The sequence below is a fragment of the Arabidopsis lyrata genome, assembly GCF_000004255.2.
Source record: "Arabidopsis lyrata subsp. lyrata unplaced genomic scaffold ARALYscaffold_5, whole genome shotgun sequence".
Classification (NCBI taxonomy): Eukaryota; Viridiplantae; Streptophyta; class Magnoliopsida; order Brassicales; family Brassicaceae; genus Arabidopsis; species Arabidopsis lyrata.
The window spans coordinates 4,126,880-4,149,595 of record NW_003302551.1 but is presented as its reverse complement, the minus strand read 5'-3'; the positions used below and the strand labels follow the sequence as shown (position 1 = coordinate 4,149,595).

The following is a 22,716-nucleotide window of genomic DNA, read 5'->3' as shown; positions in this document are numbered from 1 at the left end:
TTTTGTAAGCCCAAAGGTAGGGCACATACCATAGGAATGTCCTTAGGATCAATAAGAATCCTAATTAATTCCATATCCCATGAATTTGTTTGACTATTAATCAAACACTTCACAAGAAGAGATGGGTCATGATTATGACCGTTGCTTAAAAAAGAAAATGATTATTGAAAACGAGATTCATATCATGACTTAAAAAAGTTTAAACAAAATTCTCGGTTTATAAACCAGTTGCATTGTCTTTAATGCACAAACTGATTAAAACATTTATTGCATTGCCTTTGAGCTTGTTTTAGATCATACAACACATTTCTTGGCTTCGATTTTCCTTGATCTACATAAACAAATTTACAATGTCGATTTTTTTTTTATTTATTAACCATTGTCTACGCTAAAAAATCAAAAGAATCCACCTAGCCCGTACAAACCCGCCTAATTGATGTCTAGTCCGCTTAATGACAGCATAGTACGCCAAATTTACCCTACCGCCTAATAGCACGGATTTTAATAAATCGAAGCGGTCTACTAGCGCCTAGCCCGCTTTCTTGAACACTACTACAACAAAGTAACGACACATTTAAATATAAGTAGTCACACTATAATCTTTATTCATTCTCATCTCCTTTTGAACCTTCATATATTTACAAAAATCAGAAGAAAAAGAAAAGGACACTAAGTTGTTTTATCTACGAATCAATTCCATGAATCTCTTCTAGACAAATTTGCCCTAAGATGATGCAAAGTAAACTCAACTTGCACTGGAAGCTCGCCTAGAACTGCACTCGGTGCAGTCTCTATCCGTTCTGTTCTCCTCTGTTCAACAATGATATCGTGGTACATTGGTCTGAACTTGATCTGAAATGCCCTGTAAGCGAAATACGGCAAGAGAGCGGAGAACACCACAAGGAAAAGAATGAGCCAACAGATTGGACTCGGCGCTGAAGTCTCGACGAAGACCTGAAATGCGGTTGTGGAAAACGTTGGAGGAAGGGAACCGTAGACGACAAGAAACAAATACCAAACCCCGATGCTTCCCCAGATAAAGCAATGTTGGATCCAAGTGAAGTAGTTTATCGAAATCGCCATTTGGCAATTCACCATCCAGACCACGGAAGAGTACATTGTGACTCCGAGAACCGAGTAATCAACTACTTGGCCATCCTTCCGAAAAGCTTGAGCTGCCATTGTGTTGATTGTGAGGAAGAAAATGATCATTGAGCTTATGATTCCATTCAACATCCATCCGAGGATCCGTTCCCAGCTGAATAATACGTTTTGTACTCCTTCTTGGTACAGTAACGGATACTGTGGAAAACAAATTTCAAGAAACACAGTGATATATTTTTAATCTTGAGAAAGAAACAGAGAAAAATATCTTTACCTTGAGACAAAGGCGAGCAGAGACGTCTTGATCGAAGACTCCAAGGGCGATGACAGGAAGTGAAGTGAAGAAGACATTGTAGCACGACATGTACCAATCATTATAAGCCGGTTTTCCAGAGAAAGAAGCATAAGCTTCGTACCAAAACAGAGTGAACCCGAAAGTGAGGTTCTTGTAGAAGAAGTAGCATATCTGAATTTCACAAGGAAACAATCAGAAACAAGAACAAATCTTGCAATAAGTTGAGTTTTTAAAGCTTGTTACCATCAATGCGATTCGTCTATAACACCAATGACCATGAACAAGTAACAAACGTTCCAGAAACCGAAACTGAGCAATCGCAAAATCACTAGCCATCACCGCCTGTAACAGAAAACTCCAGGGCTTTAATAAACATTTCAAAGAAAATAGAAGGGGAGCTAAGTAAATCAGTACCTGCATTCCTTCAGCACCACTTATACCAACTCCAATATCAGCTTCTTGAAGCATTCCAACATCATTTGCGCCATCTCCAATAGCCAGTGTTGTTCTACCTGTCCCGTTCTTTACCAATCTTGTAACCTAAAACATATATTCAATGCCTCTCAACCAGATTACTCCAATGTGAAAACAGAACGAGAAATGTTGACACGAATCTTACGAGAGCCTTTTGTTTTGGTGAAGACCGGCAACATATAACAGAATTACATCGAATCGCAAGTTCCAAGAACTCTTTCTCCAGCTTTGAGTCCAATGCAAAAGTTAAAGACTTTCCATCAATCACTAAACCAAACATTTCCGGATTTTCTTTAACTGAATCATCGGTTACTGCAGCAGTTTGTGTCATTCCTTCTCGTAACTGTGTTTTAATACTTTGAAAAGAAGCCTACAAACAACAAAACAGCTCTCATCATTTCAAACATAACAAGTCATTTTAGTAGTTATGTCCATAGGAAAAACAAGAAAAACAAACTACCTTTGCAACAGCCTCCTTGTCTCCTTGTTTCTCCAATGCTTCAATGTCAGATGAATCAAGAGTTATCAAAATCTTTTTCATGCCTTCTCTTAAGAGACTACAAGCATATCTGTCAATAACAACACAGCTTAATTTTTTTGAAATTTCTTACAGAAAAGAAGATGATCAAGAGAAGTCTGAAAAATACCCGATATTTATCGCGGTTTCTGTCTTATCGCCGGTTAAAACCCATATCTTGACTCCAGCCTGAGATAACTTCTCAATACAATCTGGAACCTGTATAACAGGAAAAATATAAAACACCAAATGAAATGCTAACATAACAGAAAACTGAAGAAGTAAACTATTCAGGTTTTTGTTATACTTACACCTTTCTGGAGTTTGTCTTCCACTGCAGTAGAACCAAGAAGAATCAAATCCTTCTCAATCTTATCAGCAGCTGCGTCAATCAAAGTATCTCTATCTTCAGTAACCAAAGTTTTGGCATTCAGAAACTCCTCTTCCCATACTCTGTACTCGTCTTCATCGATTTCTCGGTATGTAATCACCAAAGTTCTTAAACCTGCCTCTGCATACTTCTTGATGTGTTCCTTTGTCTCTCTCTCATTTTGGCGTCCATGTTTTGCAAGTCTTTCAAACATTACACTGAAACACAGGACAAAAGGAGATAAATGTATATTTCCAGTCACTCATATGAGATCATTTCAAGAATTTAGCTGTTTCCAAATCAGGAAGTTTTAACAAAAAGAACGATACTAATAACCTGTCGGCGCCTTTTGAAAGTAACAACAACCGGTTTTCGGGATTTCGAACAATCACCGACATTCTTTTCCGTGAACTGCTGAACTCTAGGACATGAAGAAGCTCATATACTCTGTTTGATAAATTCATTGATCAGCTTATACACTGAATCACATAAAAATGTTGTATTCTCATGCTAGATAGATTAAGAGCTTCGATTTACCTGTCAACTTTTTCACCGGTCATGTGGTCAATTTCATGCAAGGAAATACTAGTTTGAGACCTTGAAAAGAATTCAAATCCAAGCTCTCGAGAAGCTATGACAAAAGCCGCTTCATCCGGAGACTCAGCTTCATATGTGATCTCTCCTGTATCATTATTCACATCAGGAATAGCAGTGTGGCAAATAGCCAATACCCGAAAGAACTTCTGAATGAGTTCCGCATTCGGTTGATTAATCCATTGCCCGTCGACTATTCTCTCATCCCAGAAATTAAAACCTTTAACCGACTTTGTCGAATTCGCTTTTTGCTCCTTAATGGATAAAGAATCATCACCAACTTCTTCTTGAGGGACCATTCCCTTTTTCTTCCTCAAGGCCATTTCTACTTCCGTCATACCACGACCATAAGCGGTTCCAGCAATCGAACATTTCACAAACTCCATTGAGTTGCAAGTCAAAGTACCTGTTTTATCCGAGAGAATGGTATCAACTTGACCAAGTTCTTCATTAAGATTAGACGTTCTTGCACGAGCAGGCCTGTCTGTTTCTTCATGGTACATTTCTTGATCTTGGTTAATGAAAATACTCTGTAACACCTTCACAACCTCAATTGACACGTACAACGATATCGGTATTAAGTAACCGTATAGCATTAGAGCTGTCAGGAAATGAAAGAAAGCAGCAGCAACCGCTCTCCGCGGATCATAGAAAACAGTAGTCTGATCAGGTCTAAGATACCATCTTCTTAACTTCCCATCATCACTCATATCTCTTCTCGTTACAATACCGAAGAACACAGATCCCGTAAATGCTATCACAATCAAGATACTGAAGAGAATGTAAATAATCTGATCCATTTTTTTCTCAATCTTACTCCTCTTAGAAGGAGGATCAGTAGCATTCTGCATCACTTTAGTGTCATGACCCGTAAAAACAACCACGCCGTGAACATAATCCGTATTTTTCAATTTGGAATCCCTCAATAGTATCTGCTGAGGAGATAAAGGATATTGCTTTCCTTCAAAGTAAAGTGTTCCCACAAAGGAATAAAGATGCTCATTAGGATCCTCACATTTGATCACCGCCCTGAAGTTCTTGATCGACTCTTCATCGGATGTGATCTCCAACGCGTGCTTTAACTTCAAATTCGTCTCCCCATCAAGATTCATTGTTTCAACATAACAAATCCCATCTTCATAACTAGATGAAAGCAGAAGAAGATCAGCTGGAAAATACTCATCTTTATGAACCTTCACAAGATCACCAACTCGGAGATTTTTCCACTTCGTTTCGACATAAGTTCCGGTTTTACCAAGAACTTCAACTTTCCTATTATTAGCTTCAACATCCTAAAAACAAGAACACATTAAAAACCATCACAACACACAAAAACATCAAGATATTATAAAAGCCATACTTGTTTTCTTCTCCTCAAATCTTCAACACCTTCTTTAACCATCGTAGCACCGATAACAATCAAGAGCGGTGCAAGAACGCTAGGAGCGGTATAAGGAGCCAAAGGACTAAACGAAACGAAAGCAACAACGAGGAAATATATATTTGCAACTCTTCTAAATTGCTCAAACAAAGACTTTGGGATGAAATTAGCAGCAGTATACTTAGTGGTTGATACATAGTTCCCTCTGTAATTAAGCTGAAGTGCCTCAGGATTATCAGGATCATTACAGAACACAACTCTTGAGTAACCTCTTGAACCAATCTGAGAATGATCTTCTCTAGAGAATGGTTTAAAACACTTGAAAGAATATAATTTACTAAATTTCATCCCTTTTCTCCTCTCTCCAGCCATAAGATCAAGAAAATATCCTCTAGTAATCAAACTTTTTCCCAATTCCAAAAACAAACATTTTCTTGAAAGATTCCACAACTAATTAACCACAAATCTCAACAACAATCACTCACCAGATCACTAAATGTAGTAGTTGAGGAGAAGTAGCTAGAATCTAATTAAGAGAGGAAAAAAAAACTCTAAATCTTGGATAAGGAAATCTAGAAGCTGACTAAACAGTACCTATCAATTCCAGAAAAAAAAGAATATTTATATGAGATTTTATATAAAAAAAGATCATTTGTCTGAAAGATCTCTTACTTGTCCCAATTTTTGTTTCCAAGATCTAATTTATTGCAGAGATAAGAGAAAAGAAAACTCTAAAATAAAGCAAAGATCCTAAAGAGAAAAGAGTATGTTCTTGCTCTGAGCAGTACTCAACTTTGCCTCTTTTGTAAGTAAACGACGAGAAGCAATGCAGAAATTTCTTTATATTTATTTTAAGTTCACTTTTCGAAATTTCTTTTAACATTTTCCTCTGTATTTTTTATTTTAATCTCATCTTTTTAGTTTCTTTTCACATTTTCCTCTGTTTTTATCTTATTTTTTAAGTGTATTTTGCTTGTGATTTTTTTCTCTGTTGTGTTTTGTCTTAACCGTACGATTTTAGTGAAGAGTTTCTGACATTTGTCGGTCTTCGACGAGTCCAACGTGAACATTATGACACGTGGCTATATCTTATAGTATTTGTGATTTAATTATTGAAAAATGTAACGTTTGGTTTGGATTTAGATTAGGCATCGCACCGATTTCTAGCTATTTCCACTTTTAAGGAAATTTTGCTGATTAGTTATTTAATTATAAAAACCAGTAGTTGTCACAAATTCAGTTTGGTTCATCCTTTTACGATGAGATAATAATTAAATAAGCAAAAGAAAAAAATCCAGTATACAGTAAGTTGCATTAGAGTAAAGACGTAAAGTATTGAGTAAACAGTACTGAAAAAAAAAGTATTGAGTAAATATGTTACTATATATGGAATTTGTATTTATTTTAATTGTAACACGGATTCATACCTACCATACTTTACTTCGTCTACTCATCTTTACATATATGTTCTTATCAGTTTAATATCTGATACGTGGGCCATTGGCTCACACGATATTAACTCTATTTTTTAAAAGAGAAAACCCACTAAGATAGCAAGCTTTCGAGAGTCGCCCATGCGTTGCACTATTGCACGGGCCGGGCTCAACCCGCTTAAAGAAAAAAAAAAAAAAACTTTATAATAACTTTAATTACAACTTTACATATTTGAATAAACACAAAAAAAAGATCAAAATATTGTTTAGAACTACAACTACGGCTACATCAAATAAAAACATACAAAGGACACTTTGTTACACAACAAACTTTTCAAAGATGATGTATGTAGTGGAGCAGGTGCAGACTCTGCAATGTTTTCTTCTTAGCGTAAACCGATTTCAAAGCAAGCAAAGAATAAGTAAATTGACTAAAACTAAAGAAAAGATCTTTCATTCAAGAAATGAAACTAATGTACACTATTGATTCATTTGGATAAATCTAGATGCTCCAAGGGTTAACCAATGTGACCTCATCCTCAATCTAAAGGGTACACTTCCAAAAAAATGTTCCAAATAATACATTCCATCAATTGACGGGAATGACACCCTGCAAGGTTCCAAATAGTGAAGGATGACAATACACAACGGAGTCCTGAGGCTGAGACAAACTTAAGTGAAGGCTCAAACAGAACTTAGCAAGTGAGAACTTTCATGCTCTTGCAAGGGAGAAAAACCTCAAGAAACAATTACAAATATGTACACATATCATCGTTCTGAAGGGCACAATTACATGATGGTGGCTATTGAACTATGCAAGCTGGCCAATATTTTGCAAGCCGAAAATATAGAATCATCTGTTTATGGTGCCAGACAGATGGTTAAAAAATGGCTACGTTCCAATCATCAACAACTATTGCAAATTAAAAGTATCTCTATGGATGGCCACTTCCACCAATTCCAACTTATCAAAAAACATCCACAGAGAGTTGAAGTCGGACAATATATCACAATTTTTAGACACTGCATGCCAGGTTTGGTTTTTCGCCAGACATCATACTGATTTTTAAAACGTAGAGAGTGTTTAACATAGCTTGGGAAGCAAAACTTCACACTGAAGATCAACAAACAGAAGTAAAGAAAATGGTATCATCTACCTTAAACCATAACACACAATTGATACAAAACTGGGTCAAAATTAACACAGTTTGGCGAAAGCTGATGCAAATACCAGATTCAAGAAAGCCAACAGAATCTAAAGTACAAGGACTGAACCAGAAAGAACAACATGTTCTTGTCTGCACTTGAAAAGAACCAAACACAAACAATGAAATATACATATTCTAGTAAAAAACCTAGAAAACAATTAAAAGTGAAAAATGATTAGAAGAAGAGGGTGATGCTCATATTCTATGGGTGTAATGTGAGTCTATCATGCCTTTAGAGCATTCAGTACGAGGAATTACTTTTACAATCATCGCATCCAAACCCAATTCATATTCTACAAACCACAAAAAAAAAGACCAAATGGTAATAATAAGGCTCAGAGTATTGCATAATGTGCTCAAAGGAGAGGTTATCAATCTCTCCTCATACAAGAGGTGTCAGAAATTTAGCATTATTCATCATCACCAATTACCACCATTACTTTCACACAAAACAACAACAAAACACTAATCAATACCATTGTAGCAAATGGGCATTGCTCAATGAGAGCAACAACAATTCAAAAAAACAATCTTTTCCATCTACTTCAATTCTACAACACAACAAAAGTAATAAAATTTCCAATGCTAATAACACAAAAACCAAAGTGACAAAAAAAATGGATTTTGAAGAGTGAGTGCTCATATTCTATGGGTGTAATGTGAGTCTATCAAGCCAATAGCTTTCAGTACGAGGAATTACATTTACAATCATCACACTCACAAATTCAGATCCAAAAATTGGTCTTCTAAAAAAAAACATTGGTAGGCTCAGAGTATTGCATAATGCGCTCAAAGAAGAGGTTATCAATCTCTTCTCATACAAGAGGTGTCAGAAATTAAGCATTGATCATCATCGCCAATAAAAAGCCAACACTTTCAAACTTCAACAACACATAAAACAGAGATCCTAAAGCGAAATCTAATTAGCTAAAAACAGAGAAGCGGCGGAGAAAGATTCATAAGAATAATTAGGGTTTTTGTTTCAGTTACTGATGAAAAAGACGAAGAATCATTGACTATATTTATAGATATTTAATGGGCTTATTGAAGGCCCATTAAAGTGTAGCCCTCGGAATCCATAAGCGGCTTACCCTCTTTAGGTTAAATGCCCGCCGACAAAAAAAAAATTCATAAAGATTCAGATCAAAGGCCCATTGGGCCTTGAAATTACCAAAGGTATATTTTTTTTTTTCTTTTGTTCTGCATAAAACAGTCTCATTCAGGCTTTGACACATTTTTGTCTCCTAAGAGAAGTCATCCATGAACTAATATTTAAAACAATCCTAACTACGAAGAACCAATAATCATCTTCCTTACCTTGTCAAGCAAGTTTCTTGACTTATCTTCAAGTTTCATCTTCAATTCTTCTGTAATCTTTCCCTCTGATTGTTCCAGCAATGATTTTATCTCCTCAAGCTTCTCTTTCAAACACTCGATTTCCGTCTTCCCATTAAGATTTTCAGGTGAAGCAGAAGATGGATACTTGAGCTTGAATGTTACTGTGGAAGTAGTAGCAAATGGGCATTTCTCTAACGACTTGTTAAATGCTTGTTCTCCATCAGATGCATTGAAGAAGGCAACGCGTGCGCATGAGTTGTTGTCGAAGATATAGCTTCTCTCTTTGTCCAAAGCTCCAAACTTTTCGTATATTTTAATCAAATCATCTTTTGAAGGCAGAGTAGAACCAAAACCAGTCTTGATATATAGCTCAACACCTGAAAATTGCTTCTCATTCGGTTCATTTCTGGTTTGCTCTTTCTCATCCACTACTTCGGGCTGCTTCTCTACATCTGAAATGTTTCTCTTGTTATTGAAGCTTCGATAAGTGGACACAAACTCTCTTACCATGTCACATGAGGTATTATAGTCTTTTGGATATTGTGCATTGAGAGCCGCTGCACGGATTAGATCCAGCATTTCCTCTGATGTAACTCCCAGTTTCACAAAATCGATAGCTTTTTCAGTCGTTATTCGCTCTGCTACTCGGATCTGACTTGATTCAGCAGATTCTATTTTGCTCTTTCTCGCTCTGCAACTAAAATCTGTCATGTATTCAGGCGAAAGATACTTACTTTTCTTCCTCTCTCTTTTACCTGTCTGCAATATCGTCTCGCCATTTCCATTGCTCCTTTTAACACTTGAAGTAACATCAACCTTGAGCCTTTTGCAGATTGAAGCCAATGGAGTTGCTAAATCAACATCAATTTCGATATCTGAACCATCTTTTTTCTCACTCTCTTCTAAATGGTTTGAGTCATTTGACTCTTCTCTTTTCTCAATCCCATCATCATCATTCTCATCCAAACCCATTTTGCTCTTCCTCTTCCTCGACGACAAACTCTTCCCGTTACTAATTTCTTCCTCAGCGTGTTCAATCTTCGATACTTCACTCAGTCTTCTCCTCCTCAAAGTAGTAGAACCAGTGGTTGCCACATCACCACATTTCCTCTTTTTCATAGCAAACCCTGTACACTTTCTCAATGATCTCTGACAAGATTCATCCTCTTTGTGTTCAAGTCCAATAATATATTGATGTTCATCAAACTTAGCTAAATCAAACCTTCCTTTACACCGATAAAACGCAGATATCTTCCTCTTCAAAACCTCAATCTCTAGCAAATCACTAAAACTAACTGTCTTCGCAAGTCTTTTAACATCTTCAAGAACAACTCCAGGATTTTCAAGAACCAAAGACGATATAATCTCTCTTCTAACATCAGGCACAACAACACCTTCCTTAATCCCCGAATTCAAAGCTACAGAACTAACCAAAGCCGCGTCATCACAAACCAAAAATTGCTCAACATGTTCACCAATCTCTCTCACAGCTTCTTCCACAGCACTAAGAAACCTTTTAGATTCACTCATCTTCGAAAACTCTTTAAAATTCTCAAGAAACGGTTTCAATTCCAATGGATTACACCAACAAAACTTCCCATCTCCAAAATAAGCCACAAGTAATTTACCCTTTTGCATTGTCTTCAAAGCCAAGTCTGAAGCATCTAAAGAATCATAAATCTGACCTGGCCACCATTGTTGACTATTAACTTCTTTTCCCCAAACAAAATCACCAACATGAAACCCATTTTCTAATTCCTCTTGTTCTTCAAAATTATCTCTCAATGACGAAACCTCACTCATCACATAATCTTCAATTTGTTCAGAGTCGTCTTCGTTAACATTCTCCATCTTAACATCGTTTTCCTTCAATTGGTCATCATCAGAACCATCATTCTCAGAAACCCTAGAACCAGTCGGTAGAATATTCCCCATAGACCCAAAAGATTCTTCTTGATTCTCTACATATTCAGACAACGACAATGATTAGAAACCAAACATAAACCTACGACAAACAGAAGAACCTTGGTACTCGCGACGACCAATTGAAAGAAAAAAAAAGGGTTTTTATTTTCAGGTAAAGTTTACATCTTTCGAAGAATAAGAAAATCAAAATCACCTGACGAAGAAGAAGCAGCGAATCTAGAAACCACCTTCTTCCTCGTTTCCTGCGGCGTAAAGTTTTCGTTTTTTTCCTCGAGAGAATATAAAAACGAGAAGAAAAAGGTTTAGACTTGTGTGATTAATGCTTTAGATTTGCTTATATCATACGTTTATTAACAAAATATTAAACTCATGTTTTATAGATAAAGCAACTTTATTAAAAAAAATCAGATTTTTATGCAAAAAAACACAATCTTTAACCATAATCCTTTAATCTTTTTGAGCTAGGCATTTCAACAAACACGTTATGTGCATCTAAACGAAGAACTTGTTGAAGACAAAATCCGTAAATACGAAACCAAATTGATTCAAAGTACAACAATTTCTCAAAGCTGAATCAACAATTTCAAACACAAACTATACTAAACAACACAAAAAGATTCATAAATTCCGAAAAAGATCACATTTTTTCCGATTGTTGAAGAAACTTAAGCAATGGAGACTTTAGCACCAGCTTCTTCAAGGGTCTTCTTAGCTTCTTCAGCTTCATCTTTAGTCACACCTTCTTTAAACTTCTTTGGTAATCCTTCAATTAGCTCCTTAGCTTCCTTCAACGCCAAGCTAGTCAAAGCCCTAACAGCTTTAATCACTGCAATACGCGAACTACTCGGAACTTCATTGATAACCACATCGAATTCGGTCTGTTCCTCCACTACAGCCGCCGCGCCACCGTCTGACGGAGCTGCAACAGCCGCTGCAGCAGGGGCTAAAGAGAGTGGGGAGACACCGAACTTGTCTTGGAGATAGTCGACGAGGATACGAGCCTCTTCGAGGGTAAGGGATGAGATTTCGGATCCGATTTTCTCGATTTTCTCCGGAGCTTCGACGGCGGCGATTGGACGGAGGTTGATTGCACGGTGGCTAGAAGAACTGAGACGAAATGGGAATTCGATTGCGGTAGGTTTGGAAGGGAAGTGATGGGTGGTAGCGGAAGTGAGAGGAGAAGAGGAACGGATTGTTGTTGCGATTGAGAGAGTCGTCGACGCCATTGTTGTTTCACTCTCTTCTTTCTGAATCTTTGGGATTTGTTTTGTGTGTCTCTGTGAGTGTGTTTGTAGAAGCTGAGGATAAAAAAACAAAAGATAAGGGGTGTTTTGGTCATTTCAAGTAATGCGTAGGCTTTGCTATCATGCGCGTGTATACGATTTGAGATGTTGAAAATGTAAAAAGGGGCGTTCCGAGAATCGAACTCGGGACCTCTCGCACCCAAAGCGAGAATCATACCACTAGACCAAACGCCCTTTCGGTATTATACGAAAAGTTTCAGATAGTATTATTAATCAAATGACATAATCTAACAATATATAAAACTAAACAATAACATGTTAGAAAGGGCTTTAAAAGATAGATACTGGGCCTGATTGGTAACAGCTGTAGCTTTACATTTTTTGCTGTAGAAATATGACTGTAGGTTTATTTGCTGTGGCTATAGATTTTATGGCTGTAGAATTTAAAATTTTGGAAAGTTGAAGGAAAAAAAGCTTTCTATAGCCAAAAAAGTGAATTAAGGAAATATTTTGGCTGTGAGAAAAAAAAGGAAAGCCAAAGCTTCTAAAGCTTGATTGGATGTATTTCAAATCTTTAGAAATTTTTTTGCTTTGTAAAGACTGTAAAGCAATTGCCAATTAGGCCTACTATCAACATTTAACTTTGAACAATCTGAATTAAGAACTGGCTTAAAAGTTTGTGATAAAACATTCTTCAATTCTAAAGAACCATATAATATAATTGTATACCAATGTAAATATATAATCTTCACGTTGGTAGCCTCTTTACACCAATGTTGATGCACTTGACTTTTACTATTTTTAGAACACATGTGATCTTCGTTGTTGGTGTTTTCACATCGACTTCGACGGTCTTGTGAAACATTGACATGGGCACTTTAGCATTTAGTAAAGAGATGTACACTTGTTATGTGGATCTTGCGTGGTCAGCTGTTACATGTCTTGGCCTGAGCATCTGGCTGCGCCAAAATTCTGATAAGAAAAATTGCATGAAAAAAATGGAAGATGATTTTGTTTATAATTATACCAAAGGAGATCACAAGAAAAAATCTTGGACTCACTTCTCAACCAAGTTCAGGATGAGATGCCTTAGAAGCGGGTTGCTACCGACTACTGGTAACAAGTTATGCCCCCATGCTTGCAAGCCTACGTATAAATGATTATCTTCGGAATTACCTAAAGAGGCATGTCCACATTTTTACAGTCGAACAAATTAGAATACAGATCACACAAATTTCCAACACTCTTTTGGCCCTAAGGGATCACAATCACACAAACCTGAGCGCTATCATCCAAACTGTGAGCGGAATCACGATATGTTCTTCATACATATGCTGCTTACTCAGATTCCTCAGAGACTGCAATACCGTAGTCAGATTCAGGAGTATGACATAAAGGAACCTATTTAGAGAGAAGAATATAAATCAGATTTAACAAACATCAAAAATAATCATCATTAGACTTTTTTACTAGAAAATCTCATATCAATATTATCCAACAGCTTGGACAAATTAGACTCATTGAACATCACATGCCATGGACATGATACTTGGGAAATAGCAAGGCCATAGTAATCGAGAAATCTTATTACCCTATACTCAGGAAAATTCGGATAAGTCTCCGGTGGATTGGCGGTGTAAGCCGTTAGACCTAAAGGATCTATCTTGTGTTAACAAGTGGATGATACCACAAAACACATCGGATGAGTTATCAAAAGAAAACAGACATGAGACATCAGTCTCTGCCGATGAACAGCTAAAAATAATTCGTAAAAAGCATCGGAGGATTCTTTTTTCCTTCGATCAACGAATTCTTTATAATAACACAAACACGAGAAATGAAATAAGCACTTATGTGTGTCTCATGAAACAAATAAAAGACCTATGAAAAAAAAACACTTCATATATATTTTAAGAACTCCGATTGTTTTGTTAAAACTTAAACAATGGAAACCTTGGCGCCAGCTTCTTCGAGCTGTTTCTTGGCTTCTTCTGCTTCATCTTTCGTCACGCCTTCTTTAAACTTTTTCGGAAACCCTTCTGTGAGCTCTTTCGATTCATTCAAGCACAAGCTAGTCATAGCCCTAATCGCTTTGATCACGGCAATACGATTACCAATTAGAACGTCATTGATAACCACATCGAATTTGGTCTGCCTCTCCACAGCAGCCGCCGCACCACCATTGTCTGGGGGAGGAGGGAAAGCCGCTGCAGCAGGTGCTGAAAAGAGTATTGAAACACCGAATTTGTCCTGGACATAGTCGACGAGGATGCGGGCTTCTTCAAGGGTCAGAGACGAGATTTCAGATCCAATTTTCTTTATTTTCTTCGGAGCTTTGACTGCGGATATAGGATGGAGGTAGATTGCACGGTGGCTGAGCGTGGAAGAAGAAGAAGAAACACCAAAGCTAAACGGAAATTCTATAGCGACGGGTCGAGAAGGGAAGTGATGTGTAGAAGCTAGACCGGAAGAACGGATCGTGGTTGCGATGGAAAGAGTCGTAGCTGCCATTTTACTTCTTCTTTGGATTTTTTTTTGTGTGTCTCTGTGTGTGTTCCTTGGGCTGCACGAGAGAAGAAGAAAAATAAGAAAAACCTTAACTTTTTTTTTTATATAAAGATACAAAACCCTAACTTTATGCCTTGATGAAACTGTGGTTGATAGGTTTTTTTTAATAATTTCTACTTTCTAAAATCGTTTGATTTGTTTCCTTTTTAATATTAGGGTTTGTGTTAGAGAAGGCAATGAAGTTAGATGTGAGAATTTATTTTCTTTGGACAGCCATTTGACAATGGTTTAGAGCCCTCGTAGGGAATCCTTGTGTCTCAAGAATTGCTTGTCTCTTTGTTTCTCTGTTTCACTCTTCTCTTAATAAAATCAGTTCTATATCTAAGGTACATGGCTTTTAACTCCATTTGTAGTAAACGGCCCGGACATTAACATCGTTTAACATAGGTTAAAGCAACAATGAGAAAACGATTGATTCTATTGGTGGAGAAGGCACTTGAAGTAAAACAAGCGGTTATGGTTGGTAACAAGTGTTTAATGAAAAGAGGAAAAGTAAGGCTCTAAAAGAAAACTGAGAGTGAGATTGTTTTTTTTTTGTTTTTTTCCAAATTGTGTTTTCTTCTTCGTGAGGAGAACTTAGGATACTAATGTTGATTTCAGCATCTAGATATGTGATGAGGAAATTAACCATATTTTTTTTTTGTCAACAACTTTTAATTAAAGCTCAAATGACTCATTCCTCAGAAATGTTGTTTACATATGTGATATGATGCGGTTCGGTACGAACTTTTCGTGCCAAATAATCCGCTTTAACATTTGCACAACGAGAGATTAAAAGATAAAGGGAAGCTTGTGAATTATTCCTTGTCGCTCTGAAATTCCTCAAAATATCCTGAAATTAACGCTATATATCTTCCTTTATTAATGGTTGACTTCGGATATTTGCAATCTAAATTCGATTTATGATTTGTAGACAAAATTTTCATAGACTTTGACTTTGTTCATGAAGAGACAATTTTCATAATTATCTCAGTTTATTTCAAAATCATATATCTTATTATATAAAGTATGGTTTTCAAAGTTAGTAACTCATAGAATCATGACACTTGGCAAATCTATTGATCTTAGATTTTGACATGTGTAAAACAAAAATTTCATTTAAAAAAAAAAAAAAAAGATAATTGTAAGTAATTATAAATTTAAATAATTTTAAAAATGTAAAAGATAATTATAAGGATAATTATAAATAACTAATATTTCTATAAACAATTTAAAAATGTCAAAAGATAAGAATAAGAAAATTATACATTTTATATAATTAAAAATATATATTTCAATTAAACAAGAAAAAAATCAGGCAAATTTATTAAAAAGAAAACATATATTATTATATAACTAATATGATATATTAATAAAAATCTATTGGATTAGGGATTGGGACAAAATATATTGGGCTTAGATGTAGACTTGTAGGAGGTTAACCAAACATTTTCTATTTCATTCGGGTACCAATGGATATCAGTTTGTTCTATTATTATCTAATATCCAATGGATAGTGTGACTGAGATCCATTCAGATACTTAGTGGTATCCATAACTTAACCGTAACCCCTTTTTCGATTTGGTTCTTCTGTTTCGGTTTTTTTGCTAATGCATATCTACATTTATAAATAGATAGGTCGGGATCTGTTGTTTTCTCAACCAATCTCGCAATTTCCGATGGTCAATCAAACCGCTGAAGCCAAATGATTCGTCATAGTGGAAAAGATGGCGAATTCAAGGTGTCAAAATCTTCGATCTAGTGTTGGGGCGTTACGCAGATTCTTGACACAAGCAGATATATGTGCTTTGGAAAAGATGTACATAGAGGCATTTTGGTGATGAAGATATAGTTACAACAAACAATTATCTATGGATGAATAAGGCGGATCTGATTTCGATATCATGGAAGAGACAAGTTTCAGATACAAATCCAACAACATTCAATTTCAGTTTATTAATCAAAGTTATGCCAAGGACATTATAATATTTTTGCTTCAGTCTTAAAGATTAAATACCAAAAAAAAAGTTATTATAAAGACAATAAACTAATAGAAAAATGAATCTAAATCCTATAATCATCACTAATTAAATCCACCATATTCCATATCATGATCATTAAGACTTTCATATATGTAAAATTAAGCCATAATGTAATGAAGTAATATATTCTAGATTAAAGTAGAAAAGAATCCAACTTTATTTACAAAAGAGAAAACCCATCATATTTCTCTATATATATTAATAAGGGCTTTGAGTACTATTCAGTTCCATTAGCAAATATTGAAAAAATAAACAATACAAAACAAAAAAATGGTTTCATCAGGCAAATACGTTTTCCTCGTGTTCTTATGCATGGTTGTTCTTCTCGCCCCAAGTATGCCAAAAAAAACGTTTATATTTTTTCTGTTTAATTATATGTCAATTTATTCGTATATATTGAAGTATAACCAAAATAGCAAGATTCATGAGTTAATACTTAACACTAACTAGCAAACCAAATATTTATTTTATATCAGATATTGTATCATATCTCCATCTTCTCTACAATAATTATTTGAGAAGTAGAAACGCACCATATTGAAAGTTAGGGCATTGGAGGCCTGTGATTAAAAGTTGGAATGATTTGTCCTAAACACCCTTAATGAATTATTCTTCTCGAAATTTCTTCTTCTTCGTAATTAGGGGTATATAAGTCTAATCGTGTGTTGATCTCTATAATAATGTCTCAAACACCCTCAATTTCGAAATTTTTTGTTCTTAATTGTTAAGGGTATATAAGTCTAATCGTGTTTTGAGATGATTAGTCTTAATCACCCTTAAATTTTTTTATTTTATAGTGTAATCGTTGGGGATACGGATGTCATAATGTCTCGACTTTAATGATTATGGAATCTTAGCTTAAATTTATTTGTTAATTTTTTAGATAATTCTATATCTTAGTAGTTAATATTCGTTTTTGTTAGTTTTCTGATTTTGTTTCTAATTAAAAAGTTAAATTTCTTAAGATAATAATTGATGTTTGCCCTAATCTTAAAGCTATATATATTGTTGATCGGCCAGAGAATTAGGTATTATTTTTTCTGTGCCCATTAGATAGTTTTCACCATTATGGTTTTTTTATACAGCTACGATTTTGATAAATCAAATTGTTTGTCATGCATATATTGTTTTCATTTACCTTTAGAGGTCGTGTGCATATTGTTTGCTGTTTGTTTTATTTTTTACATTAGTTTGTTAATTTATTGTTTTGCTGATTTGATTCTTTTGGTATGTGTTTCAGTTTTGTAGAGCGTGGGAGGTTCTATCGACAAAGCTTTTGGACGAAAGTGGTGTTGATGATAACAGAACGAGGTTTGGAAAGGTATTTTTACATCTATTTACCTATTTAAATGTTTGTGTTTCTTTCTGTTATGTACATAGTTTGGATTATGATCACTCGTGGATCGTTAATAATTTATGATCAATTGTGCTGACTGAGAGAAACTAAGATTTTTTTTTTGGTTCTCACCGTTTTTCTAAGTTCGCTTTGAGAATTTATTATATATTTATTTTGTATGAATAATTTTATTGGAAAAAATGATGTTTAGGGATAGTGTACACGTACTCGACGGGGGTGAATTACACCTAAGCTTAGATGTCTTCAAAAGGCCATCACTCACAACAACATCCTCTTCACCTCAATGGCTTCACGTAAGTGGATTCAAAATAATTTCTCTATATAATATATCAAGTTAAGTGAATGAACATATATAATGTAATGTTGTTGAAAATTGTGGTTGCAAGATATGTTGTGTTCGGGACTAAGAAGCATGGGAACGGGAAGATTGATGAGCTAGAGAGGCATATTGAGTCTTTGATATGGGAAACTGTTAAGGAAAGAGAAAGGGAATGTGTGGGATTAGATGATTACGAGAAGGTAATCTCTAATCTAACTATATATATTTGTATTTTATTATGAATTATTTATATGATTTTCTTTTTGTTTTTTTGAAACTAACATTAATTAATTTACTTTCTAAAATATACTGGGTCTCTTTTGAATCTCGAGAAAAACAGAGTTCTCTAAAACGAGATCGGTCGAGATTGCATAGGTATGTCTATCGTGATGAAACTGTTAAATAGATATTGGGCTTTTAAGCAATTCTATCGCTTTAAAAAAATTTTGTAATCGTGAGAGAAAACTTTAGGGTTTGATTGTTTCAATTTTGATTTAGAATACGGAATTTTCGTTTTCTTTTTCTTTTTTTAAATAGTAAGGTAAATTCTAAATATATTACGGATATTTTTATCAAGAAAATTTCTAATTTTTAAAAATTAAAATTTAAGAAATAATTATGACGGTTTGCCCTAGATATTAAGGTATAAATATAGAGCTTCGGCCACACCATTAAAACTCATATTCGTTAACCTAAATATATAGTTTTGATAATATATATATTTTGTATTGTTTTGGTTCTAATGAATCGAATTTACTATGGAATGATTATGATTGTTTTCTTCATGTTGAGATGACACTGATTTCATGATTTAATTTTTTATAGATTCTGATTTCTTCAAATTGAAATATTAATTATTTTTACGTTTGTTTGCAGGTTGGATGTGTGGAAAGAACACATCGATGTTGAAAACGTTGGAATGCAAGCTAACACAGCCAAGATATTGGTCATGCAAAGATCTCTTATGATTTTGTGACTAAGAATTTAAGTGTGACTTGGGCTTATGAGCTAACAACCTCTGATCCTAAGGAGAGTTCAAGCCTTTCTTACATCATCGACCTCGCAAACCATCAGAAGTAATGTTCGGGTTTATAGCTGCTGCTGGAACAAACACAGAGGAACATAGACTTTTATCATGGGAGCTCAGTTCAAATTTGGATATCGAGAAAGCCGATAGCAAGATAGGATTGGTAGTTGGCATTTCGGTTTCCGGGTTTGTTTTACTGATAGTTTTGGTCCACACGATCGTGGTGGTTTGGTCACGGAAGCAAAGAAAAAAGAAGGACAGAGATATAGCAAACATGATATCGATAAACGAAGATCTTGAAAGGGAAGCAGGACCAAGAAAGTTTTCTTATAAAGATCTTGTGTGAGCAACCAACAGATTCTCAAGCCATAGAGAGCTAGGTGAAGGAGGATTTGGAGCGGTTTATGAAGGAAATTTGAAAGAAATCAATACAATGGTTGCGGTGAAGAAATTATCCGGTGATTCAAGGCAGCGAAAGAAAGAGTTTTATATGAAGTTAAGATCATCAGCAAACTGAGACATCGAAACATGGTGCAACTCATTGGTTGGTGTAATGAAAAAAACGAGTTCTTGCTGATATATGAGTTAGTGCTAAATGGTAGCTTGAACTCCCACCTCTTTGGCAAAAGACCCCATTTACTTTCTTGGGACATAAGGTACAAGATAGCTCTTGGTTTAGCCTCTGCTCTGCTTTATCTTCATGAAGAATGGGATCAATGTGTACTGCACAGAGACATCAAAGCAAGCAATATAATGCTTGACAGTGATTTCAATGTAAAGTTAGGTGATTTCGGTTTGGCTCGGGTTATGAACCATGAACATGGTTCCCATACAACAGGATTGGCTGGAACTTTTGGGTACATGGCACATGAATATGTAACGAAAGGAAGTGGGAGTAAAGAGTCTGATATATATAGCTTTGGAATTGTTTTACTAGAGATTGTCACAGGGAGAAAATCGCTGGAACGAACGCAAGAAGATAACAGTGATTCAGAGAGTAATGAGAAGAGTCTTGTGGAGAAAGTTTGGAAACTTTATGGAAAACAAGAAGTGATGACTTCGTCTGTTGATGAGAAATAGGGTAATGAATTCGATAATAAAGAAGCTGAGTGTCTTCTGGTTTTAGGGTTGTGGTGTGCTCATCCTGATAAAAAAGCTCGAGACCTTCGATAAAACAAGCGATACAAGTCTTGAATTTTGAGTTACCATTACCTGATCTTCCATTTAAGAGGGATGTTGCTATGTATTACATCTCAATAACTACGACTTCTTCTTCTTCTCCCTAGGTTAACTCAAATGGAGTTTCGGTATGTATTACATCTCAACTCTGCTCTGTTTTTTTTTTCATCTTAAAGTATTATTGGTCATGCTCTTGGAAAATGATTATTCTTTGCATAATCATACTTAATATCATTTGTACATTGTTATTAATACTACTTTGTATGTATTAGAGATGAGAATATTTTAAACATTCCAGTGTTTTCCTTCTTTTAAGTTTTATATATATATATATATATATATAGATAGGTAATACTCGATCTTTTATGAACCGGTGGATAGGTAATATTCGATCTTTTATATATAATTTGTTTTCATTATGGATTTATAATTTAGATTAAGGTTCCAATGTTTCCACGTTTTAGAGTTTGTAAACGTGGTATTTCTCTTTTTTTAGTCAAGCATAAATTCTCCAAAAATATTAGGGTTTGTTTGATCCTTTTTCTCTATGAGCGGCTATCCAAGACGAGTTCAAAGTTGAGATTGTAGAGGTATCATTGTTTTTTATTGGTGGTTGTGTTTTCATATTGGTGTATTTCTACTTTTACATTGATTTCTCTGGTTGTGAATGATCAGTTGATTAAGTTGTTTGATATTTGAGATTTTGGTTCTTTTTGTTTTGTTTTAAATAATTTGTGATTTCGTATATTTAAAATAATATTTTCATTTTGTCTTTCATATTTATGATTCGGTTACATCCAGGGATGGGTTCATACGAAAAATATAGATATTTTTTTTAGGATATTTGCTTTCTTGAAACAAAAAGTTGAGTGAATTGTTTTTAGGTTACGCAATTTTTATTAGGTTTAAAATATTTTGAGATTGCTTTTGATCGTGCAATATACGGATTCGTTAGTGCCAGATTAATTTATTGAAAAGTTGTTCCTCCTTCTTTTTCTTTATTTTATCAATACCCTAAGAGATCTAATATCGTATGCATCAATAAAGTATCTTCTTTTACATTATCGGTGGATCCATTATTTTTTTATATTTATGGATAGTAAGAGATCTCACCGAACTTGATGCAGCTACAACTACGTTACAACGGTGTACAAGAGTTACATGACCAGAAGGAATTTTTGCAGATTGTGCCATCGTTGTTGAGGAGCTCTGGTGAGTTACTTGATCCATCTTCTTCTTTTTAATTTCTTTTAAAGATGTTTAGGCTAACCCTAATTGGTATTGCTTGAAATGTTGTAGGTGGAAGACTCTAGAGGGTAATGCTCTGGATTTGAGCTATGTTCTTTTTTTTTTTATAAGAAGAGAAACATGAGGCGATGTTTCGAAATGGGCGCGAGCTAGAAAACGAGGTGCTAACGTCTGACATCATTTTATCTCTGTTTACTTATAACTCAAGGTGTTGTTAGTATATCTATATCTCTCTTTATTATGAAAAACCAACGTGAATCTCACTCTTTAGGTTGGGAAAGGCTTATCTAAAGATGAAAAGACTCAAAAATTAGCTCTTTAGCATTGGCTTGAAGTTGTAAGTCCCCATATCTTTTTGTAACTTTTTATCAAAGACAAGCTAAGTACATGTGAAGAAACAAATCTATGTGTTTAGTAGCAAAACACAAGATCAAGAGTTATTAGTTCCTTTTGGTTTCGTTGATCTATTATAATCTAATGACCATCTAATATAATGACCCCTCTCTTGAAATTACAGATTGACCCACATCATCGTTATGGCCACAACTTGCACTTCTATTATGATGTCTGGTCAGCGAGCAAGAGCTCACATCCATTCTTTTACCGGTACGGACTTAGATCCAATATCCATCTTTAGATCCTCCTATCTTGAATGTGTTCTAAACTCTGTTTTCACTGATTTGAAACTAAATGTTGGATATAGGAGACGACAAAGATGTAAATCTTGAGAAACACCCGAGAAGTGTTCTGCAAAAATAATGCATTAGATGCTTGGGACTGGTGAGCTTTTTATCTGATTTGACTCGACCATAATGATTAGCTATAACTCTTGAATACTCAATAACCTCTGTGTTTCTTTGAAACACGCAGATGGAGAGAGAAGCATATAAATAATAGTGGAAGATGGGAGACTAATTTATAAATAGGGCGTGACTCTGATTAACTCAACAGTGGAAGCCAAGTCGATTTTTGTACTTAGTAAAATAAACAATTTGAATAAAAGACGACGGCAGAAGCTCGAGACGAGTCGTTTCAGCCGTCACCAGAGACTAATGAAAGTCATGCTGAAGTGAAAGAAACACACTACATAAGATATATATATATATATATATC

The 22,716-nt window shown here is 35.1% G+C and overlaps 5 protein-coding genes, 2 long non-coding RNA genes, 1 other non-coding gene and 1 pseudogene across 8 annotated transcripts in view; 4 read left to right on the top strand and 5 right to left on the bottom strand.

Annotated features, from left to right (window-relative positions):
- Positions 1-579: 579 nt before the first annotated feature.
- Positions 580-5,550, bottom strand: LOC9313147 (probable phospholipid-transporting ATPase 8). The gene is made up of 11 exons (XM_021025197.1): positions 4,715-5,550; positions 3,298-4,646; positions 3,097-3,207; positions 2,702-2,978; positions 2,521-2,609; positions 2,334-2,442; positions 2,019-2,243; positions 1,814-1,939; positions 1,643-1,741; positions 1,379-1,570; positions 580-1,302 (listed from the first exon to the last, which is right to left on the bottom strand). The coding sequence occupies exons 1-11, from the start codon at positions 5,105-5,107 to the stop codon at positions 691-693; spliced, it is 3,582 nt and encodes a 1,193-aa protein (XP_020880856.1). The 5' UTR covers positions 5,108-5,550; the 3' UTR covers positions 580-690.
- Positions 5,551-8,513: 2,963 nt separating this feature from the next.
- Positions 8,514-10,965, bottom strand: LOC9311475 (serine/threonine-protein kinase ATM). Its single transcript, XM_002875361.2, has 2 exons — positions 10,834-10,965; positions 8,514-10,675 (listed from the first exon to the last, which is right to left on the bottom strand). Exon 2 carries the CDS (start codon positions 10,647-10,649, stop codon positions 8,664-8,666), a length of 1,986 nt encoding a protein of 661 aa, XP_002875407.1. The 5' UTR covers positions 10,650-10,675; positions 10,834-10,965; the 3' UTR covers positions 8,514-8,663.
- A 183-nt stretch (positions 10,966-11,148) lies between these two features.
- LOC9311474 (50S ribosomal protein L12-3, chloroplastic) lies at positions 11,149-11,968 on the bottom strand. The gene has a single exon (XM_002875360.2). The coding sequence runs from the start codon at positions 11,864-11,866 to the stop codon at positions 11,306-11,308; it is 561 nt and encodes a 186-aa protein (XP_002875406.1). The 5' UTR covers positions 11,867-11,968; the 3' UTR covers positions 11,149-11,305.
- A 78-nt stretch (positions 11,969-12,046) lies between these two features.
- TRNAP-UGG lies at positions 12,047-12,118 on the bottom strand. Its single transcript has one exon. It is a non-coding gene; the product is annotated as a tRNA-Pro (tRNA).
- A 1,552-nt stretch (positions 12,119-13,670) lies between these two features.
- LOC9313146 (50S ribosomal protein L12-2, chloroplastic) lies at positions 13,671-14,395 on the bottom strand. Its single transcript, XM_002875359.2, has one exon. The coding sequence runs from the start codon at positions 14,393-14,395 to the stop codon at positions 13,823-13,825; it is 573 nt and encodes a 190-aa protein (XP_002875405.1). The 3' UTR covers positions 13,671-13,822.
- Positions 14,396-16,626: 2,231 nt separating this feature from the next.
- Positions 16,627-22,716, top strand: part of LOC9311473 (putative defensin-like protein 29) — a 26,443-nt gene continuing 20,353 nt past the window's right edge. The window contains exon 1 of the mRNA XM_002877027.2: positions 16,627-16,807. Within this exon, the coding sequence (XP_002877073.2) occupies positions 16,744-16,807 (64 nt within the window). The 5' untranslated portion in view covers positions 16,627-16,743. The remainder of the gene's footprint in view (positions 16,808-22,716) is intronic.
- Positions 17,704-18,339, top strand: LOC9313145. Its single transcript, XR_002332161.1, has 3 exons — positions 17,704-17,794; positions 18,021-18,123; positions 18,217-18,339. It is a non-coding gene; the product is annotated as an uncharacterized LOC9313145 (long non-coding RNA).
- Positions 19,059-21,546, top strand: LOC9313144 (annotated as a pseudogene).
- Positions 21,660-22,179, top strand: LOC110228694. The gene is made up of 3 exons (XR_002332162.1): positions 21,660-21,764; positions 21,875-21,940; positions 22,121-22,179. It is a non-coding gene; the product is annotated as an uncharacterized LOC110228694 (long non-coding RNA).